This window comes from Scaptodrosophila lebanonensis, unplaced genomic scaffold (assembly GCF_003285725.1).
Source record: "Scaptodrosophila lebanonensis strain 11010-0011.00,11010-0021.00 unplaced genomic scaffold, SlebRS2 tig00001415-arrow-pilon, whole genome shotgun sequence".
In the NCBI taxonomy this organism is placed as follows: domain Eukaryota; kingdom Metazoa; phylum Arthropoda; class Insecta; order Diptera; family Drosophilidae; genus Scaptodrosophila; species Scaptodrosophila lebanonensis.
Window position 1 is genome coordinate 5,167,493 of NW_022060742.1, and position 18,370 is coordinate 5,185,862.

The following is an 18,370-nucleotide window of genomic DNA, read 5'->3' on the forward strand; positions in this document are numbered from 1 at the left end:
AACAAACAAATAAACAGAGATACGTTGAGTCAAACAAACAAAGCTCTCCAACGACGGAGACAAACAGTGGAGGCCAAAACTGACAGTGACAACTGGCTGAGCGGCGACGCCGATGAGGATGATGTTGCTGCTGCTTTTGCTTTTGCTGTTGATGATGCTGGTCTTCAATCCCCATTCTCCATTCCCCAATCCCCATTCCCACTTGACTGTGGCAAGTATATGGTACGAAAAATTGACATAAGCGGATATGTTACGCAGCGCCTTTCCCCATATGTGGGAGTCGAGTATGTGATGTTGGGTGTGGTTGGCTTTGGGTTTGTATGTGGGTGTACGAATATTCGTTTGTATACCATAGGCAGTGGCTGCATGCGCAGATAAATTAATGTGATTTTTCATGCTGCATGTTTGAGTTTGATTTATGCAATTATATGTCTCAATGTGCATGTGTTCGTCTCTATGGGAGTGACATACAGCTTTTGTCAAATACGTCTAAAAGCAGTCATTTTTTATATTTGATATAAAGCGGAAATGCTAAGAACATTTCCGCTTCGTTACCTATGCGCTGTCAGTAGCAAAAAAGGAATAAATAATTTGGAAATGCTTACTATATATGCAGAATATAGATATACTCTTTCCAACTTGACTATAGATAACGAGGGAAAATATAACAATTGATGTCCGATTTTTTTTAATACCAAACTAGTCATAAGTTTACCATCTACTTTAAATTAAACAAAAGTTTAGCGAAAATAAAATCTACGCATCGCTTTAAATTATATATTACAAGTTTAAATATATGTACTCATATATAATGATGAGCCATATTTTTACATATGCCTGGGCATATAAAAACTTCCTAAATACTTTCAGCATCTAAAAAAACTATTTTACAAGCTATGAAAGTGATAAAACAAAGCCTGAGAATATCATTAAAAAATCCTATTAAGGGCTTCATTTGGATGGATCGAAAATACTTTACACAACTTTTTGCTGACAAATACGGCGCTTAATTTCCTAATTGATAAATGCGAAGTGTTTTGTCGTTCAAAAAGATTCTCAAGTGCCACAAATTTGCAATTAAATCATGCAATTCAAAAATATTTGTACATGTATTTTACTTATAAAATGTTTGAAACTGCCACTATCCGAATAGTATAGAAAATAATCTCTAATCCCAAGATACAAATTCTGTCGTGGTTTGTATTAATATCGACTTTAAACGCAATATATGCGATCATTATTGATCGAACATTTTTATTTCCCTCAATAGCATATGAAGTGATAAAACATAAGCTGCCAAATTCTTGGCAAGAGTATGCAAAAACAATAAGTACTTGTTTGAAGGAGCAGCAGCTGCTATGCGAGCAGTCAAAACAACAATAACAACAACACAGAACAAGCGACTAAAGCATCGCAAACATCTACTCGTACGTTAATTTGTCATGACAGCAGCTTGTCGTGGTCGTGAAGAAGGTTCTGCTGCTGCTGGCCAGTGTGGTCGTTGGAAGAGAACACTCAACTCGCTCGCAATATTACACAACAAATGATATTCTTTTTGCTTGTGCTGGCAGCACAGAGCAAATCAGAACTACCTGAATGTAATCTGGACAGCCATAAGCAAATCCGATTAAATGCAAATGCTGATGCAGACCCACACAACCCGGGCGGTGGCACTGGCGCACCCAATCCGAAAACTAAACCTAAAACACACAGCTTAGTTGCGTAAGTTATCAGCATGAGACTGAAATTGGACGGCATGTCGAGTGACCAGGCACTGCAGCACTCGTCATTCAAATGCTCCAGGAACTGGCACATATGTACATATGTATGCAGACACTACGATGCCATCAGATAAGTTTGAGGCATACTCACACACACACACACACACACAAACACACACAGTCACACACATATCTGTGCACATCAACTGCAGCTGTCGGGCACTGCAGCAATTCCTGTTGGCTGCATATCGGTTATTCTACTAATTATTATTTCAATAGCCTCAGATGCATGCATTTATAGATAGCACATCCATGCTCGTGTAAGACTTACGTACACTTAAAAAAAAGGTACCTCAAATCGTGTTTGTAATGCGATTATGAATCTCACCCAATATTCAGTTGATTGGAAAGTTTCGCAATTTTCCAACCCTTTATATGCATTAAATCGTATGTACGAGTATATGTTGAATCCAAACATAAAATGCATAAATCCAGCACTAGGTAATTCTTTTAACTACCAGTATCCCTATGCTACTTTTGCTATTTTTCAGTCAATATTGTCAGCTTACTTTTAAGCATTTAACATCTCCTCATTAATGAAACTCGTATGTGGTTTCGAAAGAGTACAATTTATAAATGCTGTAATATAACATATGGGGGGGGGGCTAAAGAAAAATCATGTCTGGAAGTGACATTTAAGGGAGTTGAGAATTCAAATGGAACGTCATTAGGATAAAGAACATGTAAGCGCCTTTGAAAAAGAAAACCTTGTTGCACTGGTTGAATTGGTATTATCTTCGCTATAGCCAGCAATTAAAAGTACAGATATAAAAGTAGATATTTCTTGATTTACCAAATTTGTACATTTTTAATTTACATTCATATGAGTATTATATTAAAATAAACACTTGTGTTAAAACTTGACTTAAAAAAAAGAATATGCTTATTTTTTTATTTCGTGAGTATGTTTTAAAACTAATTTTGTATGATTATTACAGTACTAAGGCATGTTATTAAAGAACTAATTTTTAAAAAATTGTTGTAAAAAATTCGTGTCGAAAACTGAAAAAGAGGGCAATGTTAGTTTTTTGAAAATAAATAATGCAAATTTTAGCAACATTCAGAGGATTCAGAGGAGTAAAGTATAGAACAAAAATGGTTTGAAAATTAATAAACAAAGTTGTTATCTATTCCTATGTTGCCTTACATTATACAAGAGTTTGTTCAGTTTTTAGATTAAACACTCATCGGCAGTGTCTTCATTTAAATAAAAATTACAAGTAAAACAATCCTCAATTCATGGGTCATTGTGTTTTTAAGTTAGGAATACGTTTCCTACATATTACTAACAATATGATAATTCTAATGTTTTTAGAATTTTAACTTTTAGTCTGATGTTAAAAGTTTTAAAATTGTCAGAGTGTATTTGTGTATTTATTACGGTGTTGTGTGTTGCGCCTAAGCTCTGATCTGCGGCTTACTGTCATAGCCACTTACATAAGCAGCCCGCTCAAAGCTACTTAATTATTTAGCCGTTGCATACTGACCGAGTGGTCAACCATTGAAATGCTCGGAGACCTGTAAGTGTCGCGCCCGATTGGAACTTGTGATTTCAGCTCTTTTGTATGCGAGTGCATGTGTATTTGAAATTTCTTAAAGCGTTTGCCAATAGCTGCATTGCTTAAAACATTGCCAAATTGTTGGCATAAAAACTCATTTTAGCCATTAACGGCGTCTGACAGTAACAAGAGCATCGAGCCAACCAACCAGCAAGAAGAGTTTCCAACGGTTGATCGGTAGTGGAGAGGGGGTGGCGAAGGAGCGAAGCAGCAAAGTAGCAAGCCAGCTGAAAATGATACGCAGCTTCAAAAGAGGAAATGACAGCCATTTCCATTTTCTGCTACTATATACAAGCAAGTGAGCAGCAGGAAGAACAGCAGCGACGGCGCACAGTGACGCAAATTGCAATTATTTAACGTAATTTTCTAGTAAAGCACTGTAGCTTGCAATTATTATTTGTAGTCTGTATCTTTCTTTCAAAAGTTAATTAAGTAAGCTTTTTAAAGAGTGAGACGGTCATGTAGTATTATCGTTTTATTTCTAATGTCTTTGATTTCTTAGAACTTATTAGGTATTATTACGTATCTAACTACGTTTGATTAGAGTCCGGATGGGGAAATAATATTTATTCGAAGAGTCAAAGACTTTTTTAGATACATTTTACATTTGCAAACTATGTTCATCATAGGTTTAGTTTTGCACTTTTGAGACGAATTGATTGATTGAAATATATAAATAATTTTGTGTTACATTTTTTAAACACCGGTATTGCACATTTAGTCTAGAAGTGACCGTTTTTTAATAATTATAAATTGTTCAACGTATAATTTCATTTCATTACATATTGATAAATTCTGATGTTTTCTAATCTAAGCATATTTTAATTCATTTATTTGAAACGTGATTTTCACATGCCGTACGAAAAAGAATCTGTAGTACGATATCGTCTACTGTGCGGCGTTTGGGAAAACGCACAACTGGCATTGATGGCGTTGGCGCCACGGAAGTGGCAGCCAGTGGGCGAGTCTTTTAAAGTTTAAGCTTGGAAACTACAAAAAATTTCTTGTTTTGTTCAAATGCGATGGCAAATATTTGCTTCAACGTTTAAACATTGTCGCAGGAGGCGCACCAAAGTATGCAACACGCCACCAATGCGAGAGCTGAAGTTTGTTTTTGGGGGCAACACGCATCAGAATTTTATGTAGCGCACAAATACGTGCTAAGCAGCTGCGGGAGGGGGCACGAAGGAAGGCAACAAAAACTGGCAGACAACGGCAAGCATAAAAACTCCACTTCCGTTTTATTTGCGCCAAATTAAATAAACCGAAATATGGATGACAATATTGGAGAATAATAGCGAAAATATTTTTTTTCATTAATGTGCAATGATGGCAAGAAGGGCAGGAGAGTGGATAGCGGCAACAACAAAAAGGACAATCAAAATAAATAAGCTGCAAAAAGAAAAAGCCGAAAAGTAAAAGCTTTGGCAAAGCCGGACAGCCTATTGTAAGTGCCTCTGAATATATACATACTTGTACATATGCCCGTATACTAAGTAGTATAAAAATATTTATAAAGCGTTAAGTTGGCTCTCATCCTTATCGGAATATCCTTATACTCTATATATATGCAGATTAGAAAAGGTCGTAATCAATTCTACAATTCTGATGCAGAAATTGACAAAATGTAAATAAATATGGCAAGTGTTTTATTAAAAAAAAACAACATTCTTTTTATTGTAAGTGGCAAGTCCAATGTGTAGTTTACCCTTCTGTGTACTCTATCCTCCAAACAATCCTTCAAAACATATTTTATTTCTAATTTAAATTGAATCAACTTATTCACTGTCTTTTAAGGTATACGTAGTTATAGGTACTATAAATACTATATGCAAAAAACAGCAGCAGATCGACCTGATATGAGAGAGAAATACAAGAAACATTTATGTAAACCTAACTATAAATCTCAACAGATTTTATGTGGACTCTTCATTAACTCTTTCATTGAATATACATAAATAATTTTACATAAAATGCATATACATATAGTATATATGCATAATATATTGTATATTAACTCTTTTTTTAAATAAACTATTATATATATGTATTGGAATTTAAAGATATCGCGAATTTTATGTTTTTATTTCTACCGTTCTATTTATTTTAATACTTCTTTTTTGAATATAATTGTTCCATTTTGTAAAAAAACGTACTAAAAGAACAAATTCTTTCATCTGTTATAAAAATGTTCTTTCTGAAAATGATGTCTAATTTAAAATGGTTATTTATTACAAAGATTTAAATTACAGTTCCTATTTCTCAGTGGAACACACTCAAGCCACAAACCATACCATACATTCTTACACTAATCAACACAATTACAGCTCAGTCGAAGCAAAAACTTTTCTAATTGGATATGAAGACGCGCACATGCGTTCGCTTGTAAGAATTCCATTCCATAAAATGGCCAAATATTTTGACAGGCCGTTGTGGATGGCAATGGGGATGAGGGCGCAGAATGGCCGGAACTGCAAATGTAGGCGTCGCTGCGGCTGTCAGACATTGCTGCCGCCCAACTGTCTGGGAGCTTCCCATCCAGATTCCAACCGCCTCCTCCTCTCACGTTGAAATGCTTTGACAAATTATTTTTAAGCCAATTTACAACTTGAGAAAAAGTATCAGGAAAACATATCACACCAAAGTGGCAGGCGGGAGTGGTTGGCAGCGGGAGGCGGGTGAGGACAAGGGCGTGTATGTGTGAGTGTGTGTAAGTTTGCAGAGTAGCTCGCGCGTAGGTAAAGCAAATATAATACGAAGGATAAAAGTGTAAAGTTGACAACCCAGGCACATTACTCACTCATGGTGGCAGCGACGACGAGTACTGCGATGAGAATGGCGACGATGGCGACGGCATTAAAATAACCAACCAACCGATTCAACGTCAAATGAACAAAGTACAGAAGCTCACACACATACACACAAACACACACACTGACGCATACAAGAAGGTAGTAACAGAAATGAGCATGGTGTTAGGAGAAAATGGTAATGCGGAATTGCCGGCGAGCGGCGCTAGGCGGAGCCCAACAGAGTCCTCTTCTAAGTATATGCAGCAGTCAAGGGTTCATGTTTGCCTCCGGCGTTGGTTGGCACTTCTTGGCCATGTTCGTTTTGTTTGCGCAGGATGCCCCTTAATATAATATTTTCTCAGTGCTTTCTCTCTAGCGCGGACTCCTCGACAAAATGTCGACACTGTCAGCGGAAGCCATTAATTTTGTCACTTTCGGAAGTGCAGAGGTGCACATGAGACGCTGATGCCAGCGACACCAACACCAACACTTACACTGTCTAAGTCCAGTCCAGGGCAATGCTTGCTAAAGAATGTAGAAAGGACTGGCTGACTATTGACCAGACAACAACCAACAACGAGCACAACGAGTGCCACAATATTGAAAATCATGAAAAGCAATTAAAGTCGTGCACCTGCGTTTCGAAGCACAATTGATGAACATGGGTATGGCTGATGGAGCAGCAGGAAGATAGGAGGAGGGATAGTACATCACCTCACGACAGTGCAGAAGTTAATTGTTGCTTAAGCGCAAACCACAATGACCGCAGAAACAACAACAACAACACCAGCTGCAAGTGCACTGTCAAAAGTTCGCATGACACTTTTGATGATGGCAGCCAACCAACCAGGCAACTGGTGACCGCAACTCAGAACGGCATTCAGTGAGCAGCGCACGCAGGACGCACGATAGACAACTGCAAGCACTCATACTTAGATATACGTGTACGTAGTTGACTTTGCAATTTACTTAATAATAACTATGCATAATTTAATAGCGGTTTCAAACTTGAAATACGTCACATTAAACATTTAGTATCTAATAGTGGCCAGTGCTGGTGCCCGAGAGCCTGAACGATAATTTACATAAGCAGCACAGACAGCTTTGGGCTCGTCAATATCTCACTCTATTAATTAAGAACTATTTTGCTCAGTCTTCGATGACGCACATTATGTTAATGCCGCATTTGCCGAGATTAACGCCCTCGAGCGCCGAGTCTTGTTGTGTGCGCATATAAATCAAAAACTGTATGATAACGTAAAACAGATTATTTCTATCGTAGGCACAATTGTGCAGCTCCTTTTCACTTATGAAATTGAACTTTGGGTTGAGATAATTGCCTGTGCAGAGTATAGCGCAATGAGCTTTGTTGTGCACGGCATTAACGATGTCCTTGGTCAAGCGTTTCTCATCGCGCGTAAGGACATAGCGTGAATAGAAAGGACGACCATCGCCTTGGGGCAACGGCATCAATTGACTGTCCAAATAAACACAAAACAAATGGAAGAGTATCTATATGGATAAAACATTAGTAAATATATCAAACATTTTATAGCGTATGTCACTTACCGCAGCGTCTGTTGGCAAATGCTCCCCCCACTCCTGGCCATTGTGCGCATTTCCCGAATTCCAACGATATGCGGCGATACAAGAGCCTTGCGCCAACTCCTTGATGCGTTGCACCAAATACTCCTGATTGCTGAATGTGTCCAGAAACGGCAAGAGCATTGGCAACATAGGCGCGCAAGTGTGCAGAAATTGTTGATTCTCAGCCATTTGTCGCAAACGCTCCAATCCAACACTGCCGATTTTCATGTCACTAAAGCCGCGTTGGCGAAACAAATCGTCTACATGATTTATTTCTTTGGCCAAACGTTGCAATATAGTTGTGGATATCCACTGCAAATCGATAAATAGTGTTTATGTTAGTAAAGATATACATAACAAAGGTAATATACTACTTTTATACGATGCTAGAAAATCGTTGTTTTTTTTTTTTTTTTTTTATACGATTTGCAAGCCTCGCATTTACGTGATTTTATACAATTTACGCACATATCGCAAATTAGCCAGATATTGAGATAATCGGTCTGTGGAGATGCATTTGATGACTTCAGAGTTACTGTCCTTATATTGGGCCAACCCAAAATCTTCAATGGACGATTGAGTATTCTCTGCCGAGATGGGAGGCGCCGGTGCTAGGTGGTAGATGGTGTTCCTTAGCATGTAGGCTGCATTGTTGCAGTAGTTCCAGAACGAATTTACTGAGCCATTACTGTGCGGGTATTGAGAATCATTCGCTTCCACACGGCTACGGTCTCGCTCACCCCAACGCATAAACGCTGGCGTTTTGCGTACATCATCACGATTCATGTCCTCATAGGGTGACTTGTACGCCGACTCGTTGCTAATATTGCTGATATTCAATGAATTATTGGTGTTGTTAAATGAAGTGTTTGTATTTTGTTGTTGCTGTGAGCTGCGCATTGGACTGGGACTGCGACGCATTGATTGGGAACCCCAACGAGACTCCTCAAACGAAGAATGCCAGTTTACAATAGGCAGATCGTCCTCGACATCGGTGTCAGGCTCATAGCTGCGACGTTTCTTCTGGTGCAGACTTATAGTTTTAAAAGAGTTGTCTGGAAACATATTACTATAAGAAAAGATAGCTGTTGTTGTTATTCTACACCTACCATTTCCATTGTAGAGCAAAGTCCGTTGCTGTTCCGTTCCAAAGTTATAGCCGCTGCTACAAAGGAACCACATATACTTGCCAAGGCACGCCACAGCACACATGAAGATGAAGATTGCGATCGCGTACTCAATCATATACCATAGGCTTTTTTTGAAAACGCCGCATGTCTGAGATAGGTCTAAAATAAGCAGCACCAGAATCACACTGTGTAGACAGCCCCACTTGAGATACTTTATCGCTTGGGCACTTCGGAGACGTAGGTTAAGGCTACGCTCCACGACGGGGCTCGGACAGAGCGGTGAACTCAAGCTTTCTCGCGAATAATTCATCCTGCTTGCCAGTTATTTGCGAAAACGCTGTAAAATTGGCGGCCTATCGAATAAAGTGTGTACTCATCAAATAAAAGTAAAAAATTACAAAACGTGTGTTGGCTACCAAAAGCTCAACAGCTTGCGAACAGCTGTTGCGAATAGCGTAATCAAGCTGGCTGATACAACACTCAGCAGCAATGTGAGCGCGGTTTATATATTTGAAATTTTACTTTGAATATTTTACATTAAAAGAATTTATTTTTTCATATTTCTTGTTTATTTTGATATTTGCATTAATATATGTATATAATTGTCACTTGTTATATGTTTTTGAAAAATATGCACAATTCATCAACTTAGTTAACGTTCCTAGCATATGTATAAAGCGATATTATACGGTAATTACATATATAGAATGTATGCATTGGGAAAAACTAGTGCCATGTTCATTAATACCGTTAGACATATTAAATATAATACTGATTTGATACATAGTACAACACAAACAAAATCTAATCAGATTTATTAATCGATTATCATCTAGCGAGCGCTTTCATACATTTTCGGAATTGACATGAAATTGGTTTTCAAACAGCTTCCATCCTCCTCTAGCCGCTATTTTAAAAACAACGAGAATTTTTGGAAAATATTCTTTTTTTTGATTTTTTCCCACACTTTTTTGTTTAGTAATTTGTCTACCATATGTATTTGTGTGTATAATTTATATGGTTAGTTTATAGCAATGCCTTTTATATATTGTATGTTCAGCTATATATGCATGTTTGATTTATTTTCGAGTTTTCTGTTGCCTTCATAATTTCGGAATAAAATTTAGTTCATAAGTGCACGTTTTCCCCAACCAGCATGCAGCTTCTGCCAGGGATCACGCTTGCCCCACATTCCCTTAAGATTGTTCCAGGTTGGTTCACGCTTGCCCCAGGCTCCTCGGAATTTGTTCCAGCCCTGTGCCTGTCGCCGCTTTCCCCATGCCACATTCATGTTTTTCCAGGCGCGCTTATCGACTGTATTTGCTTCTCCCGACAGGTCGGTCTCCTCATTGGACAGCTGTGTTTGCTGTTGTATTTGTTGGGGGGATTGCTGCTCCTGGTTTCCACTGGCTAAATGCTCAAAAGTATTCCAGTCCAGCGTATTGGTGCCGTCGGTTATGACTAGTGGCACAAAGTGGCCCGTAACGAAAAGCGTTTCATCCGCATCCAATGGTGCCGCCTCTCCTCGCTTACCCCACGAGCTCTGCAGCGATTGCCAGGCACGTTTATTCTTGTCGCTGTACAGATCAGTTTCACTGAGCTGATCCACTACCTGATCCGATAGAGCCGCCGAGTCACTGGAAGCTGCCAAACTTTGAAGACAGCTGAGGAGCATAAGCAACAGGCTGATAATACAGCTCGACGTCTTAAAGTTGAAACTCACGTTGAAAGTCATTTTACTGCAAAATAGAAAAAGACAGAGTACACTTGAGTTGGAGCGGTTGTGAAAGTGAAAGCCAAAGTAAAAGTAAAAGAGCAATGCAAACAGAGTTCAACATTCAAAGTGCCAAAAGGCGCGCCAATTAAGTCGAATGCCAACCACAACATTCTCAACGTGCCGCTGCGCTTTTCCCTCGGGTGGCTGCGGCCTGTGCGCTTTAAATACGAGTACATTTATATATACATGCACGAGTATACAAATTCATATTAACACTGTTTATTCTTTTTTTTTCTGTTTTGTTTTTGGCGTAGGCAATCATTTCCGCCTACGCTTCAAATTACAACAACAGCGCTAGCCAAACGATTTAGCTAAATAAGCACTCTAATTGAAAGCGACCGGGATGGGGTGTAGAGGTGGGGTCGGCGGAGCACTTAACTCCCAGTGGTGTAATGACGACGGCGTTTGAGGTCACGCCGACTGCTAAACTGTTTGGCTGTCAAACTGGCTTTCTGACGAACTGACGACCGGTCGGGGCTCCACTCTAAAAGGCAGCAGCGCATAACAGTTAGAATTTACGGCCTATTAATGCGTTCCTGTTGTTGTTGCCGCTGTGCCAAGAAGTGGGCGCGTACATGCATTACACGGATATCTCAGCAGGATATTACGCGCACGACACGTTAAGCCAAGACTTGCAGCGTGCTTTACTTTCTTCTTCAAAAATGAATTTCGTGCGTGCCGCGTAGGCATCCGCCCCGCCGTTTCAAGTGCCCGAAAATCGCAAAAACCCCATCGTACTTATACACGCATGTACAAGTGTACATATAATTGAGTATGTGCTTATCTTTTCAATGCGGTAATTAAGCCTTATAGCAGGATTCTTCATTTAGATGGCTTGTTTTCTACTCCACTTTGCAAAAATCCTAAAACCTACAATGGAGGAAACCATAATGCACACGTGTGTGTCTTGCGTCCTATTATAGAAGTATCTGAGGTGCTTACTGTGGGATATGCGACTCCCAAAATTGTTGAGAAATTGTACTGCGATTGTTTAAGCAATACATTATACTTATTGGGCAAAATTATAATTTATTATAATTTGGCTTCTTATATGAAATATATCACTAATTTGGAAATGGTGTTCAACAATTATAAACGCTGAGCTGTTACCGGGTAATCCGAAAAGTGGCTAGTTTCACAATGATAGAACAGTTTTAAATTCTTTTTTTTTAGTCTCCTTTCAACTTGACTCACTCTTCCTCCGACTCTCCCACCTCTTCAACTCCTCAATAAATATTCGCCGTCCTGCTCCTCAAAATGGTGCTAAGAGTTAGAGAGCCACATCGTTTTAATAAGTTTTAACAAACTATCTAAGTACACTCTTTGTTTCAAAATTACAGGTATATCTGTAATAAATTTGAATAAGTATAATAAAATAATTCCAAAAAATAAAATAAACTCGTCCTTTCCCGGACCTAGGAAAATCTGGATACCAATTTTGGTTATTCTAGGTTTTATAGTTCCTGAGATCCTTGCGTTCATCCATACGGACAGACGGACGGACATGTCTAGATTGATTTCTTTCGTCATGCTGATTCAGAATACAAGTATATATACTTTATGGGGTCGGAGATTCTTCCTTCTGCTAATAAAAAGCGCACATCACAACCATTCCTATATGAAAACAGAAAGTCAGTTGCTGCTCACTCTGATTATCACAGGCGATAAAGAACCGAGAATAACCCAATTTGTCGATCTACCTTGCCATAACCAACGGAAATTGTGTGATAAGATTCATTGGTTCATAGGATTAACCATAAATTACAAGTATTTATTAAAAAGCCGTAAATGGTTTGTTTAATACCAATTTTGATGGATAAGGGCATGGCAGCTTTATGTTCAGTATAAGGTACAACCTTTGAATACATGGTTAAATCTTATCGAATATAGTAAAATTTCTCAGAATGCCTGTAAGTTTTTCTTGAAAATGCTAATGTGCAGGCAATGCTCAAGATTACAGCCGTGTTTGCTAAGAAACTAAAATATTTCCTAGGCAGGCTAGATAAAAGAGACGCTGCTAAGCGGCTTGCAATTGTTTGTGCTCGGTGCTTGAGAGAGAAAGTAAGTAGTTTGCCGTATGCGGCTGCACGAACACACATATTGATTAGCATACTTACGTGGCAGCCAACGTATCAGCATACGACAAGGAAATGTCCTTTGACAGGCGCACTCGCCGACTTAAGCGCCTACATAGAAATGCTTTTCTAGGCGCAAAATCTTTTAAAACCCCCAACGCGTCAATCATCGATGGGAGCGTGTGCGGAGCTATCTACGCGCTTATCTACCCAATTGTTGCGCGCGTGTTGACTAAGTGATGGCCCGCTTCATGCTGATGATGATGTAAATGCGAATGTGGTGAAAGCGGATAATGTTATGCTTGCGAGTTGGATTGTTTGCTTTTTGTTGCCTACTTTTCTGCGCTGCACCGTGAGTTTAAGTGGAAAGAACACATGCCTTAGCATACAAGTAATAAAAATGTGTAATAGAATAACATAGAACCAAATTTAATACTCTCGAGAATACCTTGATAGCCATTTATAATTAATCTTAGCTAAGAAAGTTGGCACGGACTATTTTTGAACAGCTGCTCGGCCGATCTAATAAAAAATTAAATCACTTGCAGAAAACCACATACACAGTTTTTTACATGAAGTCACACACAAAATTTGTTGAAAGAGCCAGCTTCGAGTTCAAATTTCCAAATGCAAATACAATGCAATGAGTCGGTAAAATCAAAAATAATTTTTTATAATTAAAACTTTTAATTTCGTTGTGGTTATCTCCGAATCATTTCAATTGCTCTGAATAATAATTAATTTTTTTTTATCTTCAGTCATAATATGCTAATTCGAATTTTGTGGAAATCTTCTAGGTTCAGTTACCTCTGGAGAATTACTGATCACCAACACTATGAATAGGGGCATAGCTTGCCGGACTGGCTAATAAACATTCGCCTGCCGGGTGAGTGATTATCCACCTTTACGCTTTTAATTATATTTTATCTTTTTTAATTTAAGTATTTTAATTTTAGTTTATACTTGTTTTTCATTTTTTATTGCTATTTGTTCATCTTCATTTCTTTTTTGTTAGGTCTTATAACGTCCTTGACTATATTCTGCTCTTTCTTCATAATATAAATAAAATACAAATTAAAGACACATAACTCAAAATGCCGATTTTTTAACCACAAACTGCAAGTCTGACATTTTCACTGTTTCCGTTTTCAAATCAACAGGTTGTGCTACTTCATTTGTCGATGGCAATTTCGAAGACAAAATCATAACCACAACCTGTTACTGTCTCCATATTGGCATGAAAACAGGAAATTATTTCTTCGATTGGGCCGTAAATAGCTGTGGAAATAAGGTCGCGAAGCAAACACAACAAGTTGATTAACAAAAGGACACATCGAAGCAAGGCCCTGTAGATGTAATAAAAACAATTTGGCGTAAAAAATCATATATTTTTATAGCAACATAAGAATATTCTAAATATGCGTGTTTGAAAACTATTTTTCGGATTTGTAAATTCATGAAAAAATCTAACCTTCTAATGAAACTTCTACTTATGATTGCCTGTTTTTAATTGAATTTTTGTATTGGTTTTTGTTGATTTTCTGCCCACTATGCAGGTTTGGGTATTCAGTTGGGCCATTAAGTTTAAGCGTTGGTCAAAGTTAACTGTGTGGATTGACTGATTGTTCAAATGCCTTATTGGGTGGTGCCAGTTGAACTTTTGTTGGCCTTCAGTCTTATGCTGCCTTACTTTGCATTTAATTTGTGAAGCTATCGCTGATTGATTGACACGCTCACCAAACTAGCATCGAAACTTTGAACGGCTTTGTGCGCTGTACTATAATGCCTATATATGTACATAGTATATACATACACATCTCTTACTCCATAGCTAGATAGCTACATAGCTGTGGAATAGATAAAATGGCGCGCATAAAATTTTATGACCCCATGCGAAGTGAGTTCGAAAGCTGGCACGTCCAACGCAAGTTGTAATTGAAATTAACTGAAAATATTTATGGCCTTGCTGCTGACATTCTTGCCAAGTGTGGCAGATGAGGGAACAAGCTGGCAAACGGTTGTATTATTTATTTAAGCGCCTGCCACCGCATTATTCATGTCGCCTGGTGCGTTGAATTTGTCTGCCAACAATTTGGCCCAATTTGTTCCATGACCGAGTATTGAAGGCAGATCCAGCAACAACTACTTGTAAAGCACCAGCAATGGCAGCTTGTTTGCTGTAACTCTTCGAAAATAAATTTAAATAATATATGCGCGCTAAAATTAAACAGTTTTCAATCAAGCAAAAATCGCTCCATCCTCATCAGCTCCTCATCATCTTCATCATCAGCATGCACCCACGTGTTGTCTGTCTACTGAGCTATTTCTTCAGCTCCATAAGATATTTTTTGGCAGCGCCTCAATAAATAACAATATCAAATATTTGCAAAAGGATGGCAGTTGCCTATAAGTACGAGCATTCTGTTTAAATAGGTTTTTCCTGCCACTGCTGCAAACCGTAGTGCTGCCCCAGGGCCCATCAAACACCACAAATTTTCGACAGCGATGGTGCAAAAAATCGTCAATGGCAAATTCTATTGGCATTAAAGCAAATTCGTAAATAAACAACATTTCCACAGAAGTGTAAATAAATTCGCGTTCCCGTGCTAGGCGCGTTCGGCCATGCAAGTCCGTGCCTCGTCGAATGATGTCTGAATTTTGCATTTGCCGGTACGACCCTTTATAGGAACCCCAACAAGCGCTTCGCTCTCTCCCCTCACCTTGGCTGATCATTCAATATTTAATGCGTTGAACGTTTTTTTTTCTTTTTTTGGCCACAAACTTGTGCATAATTAAGTGATACATGTGTTTGTGTGGAGCCATAAATGCCTAAGGAAGAGGCAAGGTGGTCCTTCTTCAGGGAAACCGGTAGTCTTGATTGACTGTTTTTTTTTGTTGTTAAGCATCGTCTATGAGAAGGGTGATGAGGAGAGGAGGAAAGCATTTAACGAGTCACTGTGTTTTATTATACAAATGCTGAATCTCGGACCAAAAATACACACTACAGTAAAACCGTATGTACTTAAGTTATATTTCATATTTTTTTAGAAGCCCATATAACTTAAATGCCAATATTTATAGTATTATATTATTACTATTATTTGCTTTAGAATTTATTTTGGCTCCAAAATTACTTTTTGGTTTTAATTTGTATATCTGCAAATCAATTTATTTTTAAAATTGGATACCGCTCTGAAACGTTGCATTGATTCTTCATATTGTTCCCAACAGATAGTATGTTGAGTTCGAACACACATATAAGGCAAAGAAAAAACTCTTGCCGATGTTGCTGCATTTGTAAGTCTGGAATATCGATCATGGAACGAAGGAATCAGTCAAAAGGAACTGAAGTAAGTGATTTGGTTGGCTAACAGCCGTTGAAGATTCATCTTGATGTAAAATATGAAAAAGGGTACACAGTCATGAGGCATTTGCGCTATTTCAATCTTTTTAATGTGTAAAAAGATCCATATTTTCCGGCTAATTAAGTTTAACAATTTGACTCTATTACATTCATCTAAATAATAATAAATTTGCCATTTCCATTGATTTTAGAAAAGAGACGATGGCAAGCAGCGTTAATGGCCGTTAAGCTTTATAGCTGGATTTTGCTAGACTGTTGTAAAACTCCTTATTTGTCTTAAGTATAGTTTATAATACTTATTATAAGGCCATTGTAAACTTGTGAATTGAAAATTTAGGTCATGTTTAGACTTAATAAGCATTATACCAATGGGATCAAACATAGATATTTCGTAGACTTATGTTGTTGTATATTACAACAATTTTTAAATTTTTTTTTTTCTAGAACTGAAACTGATAAAGCCTGCAGGGGTGAAGAGAAATACATAAGATAAATAAAATTGTTGCTGTACATATTCTAGTATCCTTAGATAATGCTGCAAACAGCAGTCACAAAATTGGAAATTATATAGAGAATACATATTGAGAATTAAACTGGAGCTCAGACCTGAATATAGAAGTATCAACTCAATACTGCCTCTAATTTCAAAAATATTGCTCAATTATGTTCAATTTGGCAAACAACTTCCTTAAAATAGTTAAAATGCTTCATAAATGTGATTAAAGTGTCAGCTTGATTCTAAAATGTTGGGAGTCGACCAGCCCATGGCCATATGCATTTATAAAATTAAATTAAATCTGCTGTCACTGTCAATAGTTTTGCCTAAAATACGATTTGCAGCATAAACTCACCTGGGTAGAGAAATTGTATTTTATATGAAAATTTTCGCCACAACGCTGCGTATTTTTTCGTGTTCAGTTCAGCGGATATTTCACAATTCCGTGCACCCCTATTTTATTTATATTATTATGTTCTGTTTGCATATATAGTAGGTTTGCACGTGAAATTACTTTTATAATTGAGTTTGCGGTGTTATCGTGGAATTCAATTAGCGCACAAATATAGCTGCTCGATTACTCTGGCTCTCTAACACTTTATGTCTGTGTACTTTTTCAAAATGAACCGTTATGTTGGAGTAAGCGCTCTGGCTTCTGCATAAACCTGTTGATCAACTGTTAATGGCACACAGCAGTGCCGCGGCTGCCGTTTATAAATCAAAACGGAAGCGAATCGACGAACGATTGGCGGCCGACAGCGTTACACGAACAGCAGCAACGAATGGCGACACGAGTACACAAACGCAAACACACATACACTTACACGCGTACTCATAGAATGTACAATAGGAGCGTGCTGTCAAGCAGCTTTTGTAGTTGGCAGTTGCAACGGAAGTGGCCAAAAAGTGTTGCCTACTTATTGGGGACAACAACAAAGAGCCGCCCGCCTGCTTGCCTAACTACAAGTGTAGAAGTATGTATGTGTGTGTACACTGATAGAAAAAGAGCCCTTCTAAGGTCAAGGGGCACCCTACTTAATGTTGTTACATTTCCTGCCTTAAAATTTCAAGTACGCATCGTACTTGAACCTACTTACTATAAAGCCAAAATATAACAAAATTATGCTAAAAATTTAGAGCAATAGAACGTTGATTGTGAAGAAAAACTATTAAATTAGGAAAACAAATATGTTATAAAAATATGAAATACACTTGAAGCGTACTGAAAAGGCTAAAAATATACATACGTCAAAATATCCTGAATTTAGTACTTTACGCTCTAATCAGATATGGAATAAGAATAAGTTGCAAAACTTTAATTTTCTTTTTCGTCTAGTCCGAACGGCTTAAACCTTTTTGCCCGAATTGGGTGATAGACAATTTTTTTTAGCATACAAATATTTCCAAAGTGGGTTTGGTGTGTATTTACGTTGATTGAAGACATACTTAAAAAAAACATGAGTGGGTTAGTTGAATTTATTTTGTCTGCACAGCTTTATCTTAAAGTGACTCTATTAAATCATTATTGTATGAGCCAAAGAATCAATTACATACTTTCAATATACATTTGAATTGTTATATGTGGTACATGGCATGGAATATTAAATTCTATTACAACTAGAGGTTTTCTGTCCGTGAGTTCCATGTTTGCGTCCGTTGATTGGTTTCTTTTAGTGTAACTTTGCAAATATTGCGAGCGAACAGGTTTGAAATTGGTGGCGGACGCTGTTGGTTTATCTGCCAATCCACCGCCCCTTTGCTCCCCTTTTGGAACATACATACTTCTGTGCCAATGCAGCGTGTTAGACT

The 18,370-nt window shown here is 37.9% G+C and overlaps 2 protein-coding genes across 2 annotated transcripts; both read right to left on the bottom strand.

Annotated features, from left to right (window-relative positions):
- Positions 1-7,095: 7,095 nt before the first annotated feature.
- On the bottom strand, positions 7,096-9,159 carry LOC115632426 (transmembrane protein 209). The gene is made up of 4 exons (XM_030529566.1): positions 8,829-9,159; positions 8,188-8,774; positions 7,702-8,031; positions 7,096-7,644 (listed from the first exon to the last, which is right to left on the bottom strand). The coding sequence occupies exons 1-4, from the start codon at positions 9,157-9,159 to the stop codon at positions 7,282-7,284; spliced, it is 1,611 nt and encodes a 536-aa protein (XP_030385426.1). The 3' UTR covers positions 7,096-7,281.
- A 329-nt stretch (positions 9,160-9,488) lies between these two features.
- LOC115632849 (allatostatins MIP) lies at positions 9,489-17,221 on the bottom strand. Its single transcript, XM_030530107.1, has 2 exons — positions 16,917-17,221; positions 9,489-10,588 (listed from the first exon to the last, which is right to left on the bottom strand). The coding sequence occupies exon 2, from the start codon at positions 10,582-10,584 to the stop codon at positions 9,973-9,975; it is 612 nt and encodes a 203-aa protein (XP_030385967.1). The 5' UTR covers positions 10,585-10,588; positions 16,917-17,221; the 3' UTR covers positions 9,489-9,972.
- Positions 17,222-18,370: the final 1,149 nt, after the last annotated feature.

What these genes read in the sequence shown, in the direction of transcription:
- LOC115632426 (XM_030529566.1), bottom strand. Translation starts at nt 9,159, where the DNA reads ATGAATTATTCGCGAGAAAGCTTGAGTTCACCGCTCTGTCCGAGCCCC. An exon ending in TTTGCTCTACAATGGAAATG is followed by an intron (nt 8,775 to 8,828) that starts GTAGGTGTAGAA and finishes ATATGTTTCCAG; the next exon opens with ACAACTCTTTTAAAACTATA. An exon ending in ATTTGCCAACAGACGCTGCG is followed by an intron (nt 7,645 to 7,701) that starts GTAAGTGACATA and finishes TTATCCATATAG; the next exon opens with ATACTCTTCCATTTGTTTTG.
- LOC115632849 (XM_030530107.1), bottom strand. Translation starts at nt 10,584, where the DNA reads ATGACTTTCAACGTGAGTTTCAACTTTAAGACGTCGAGCTGTATTATC.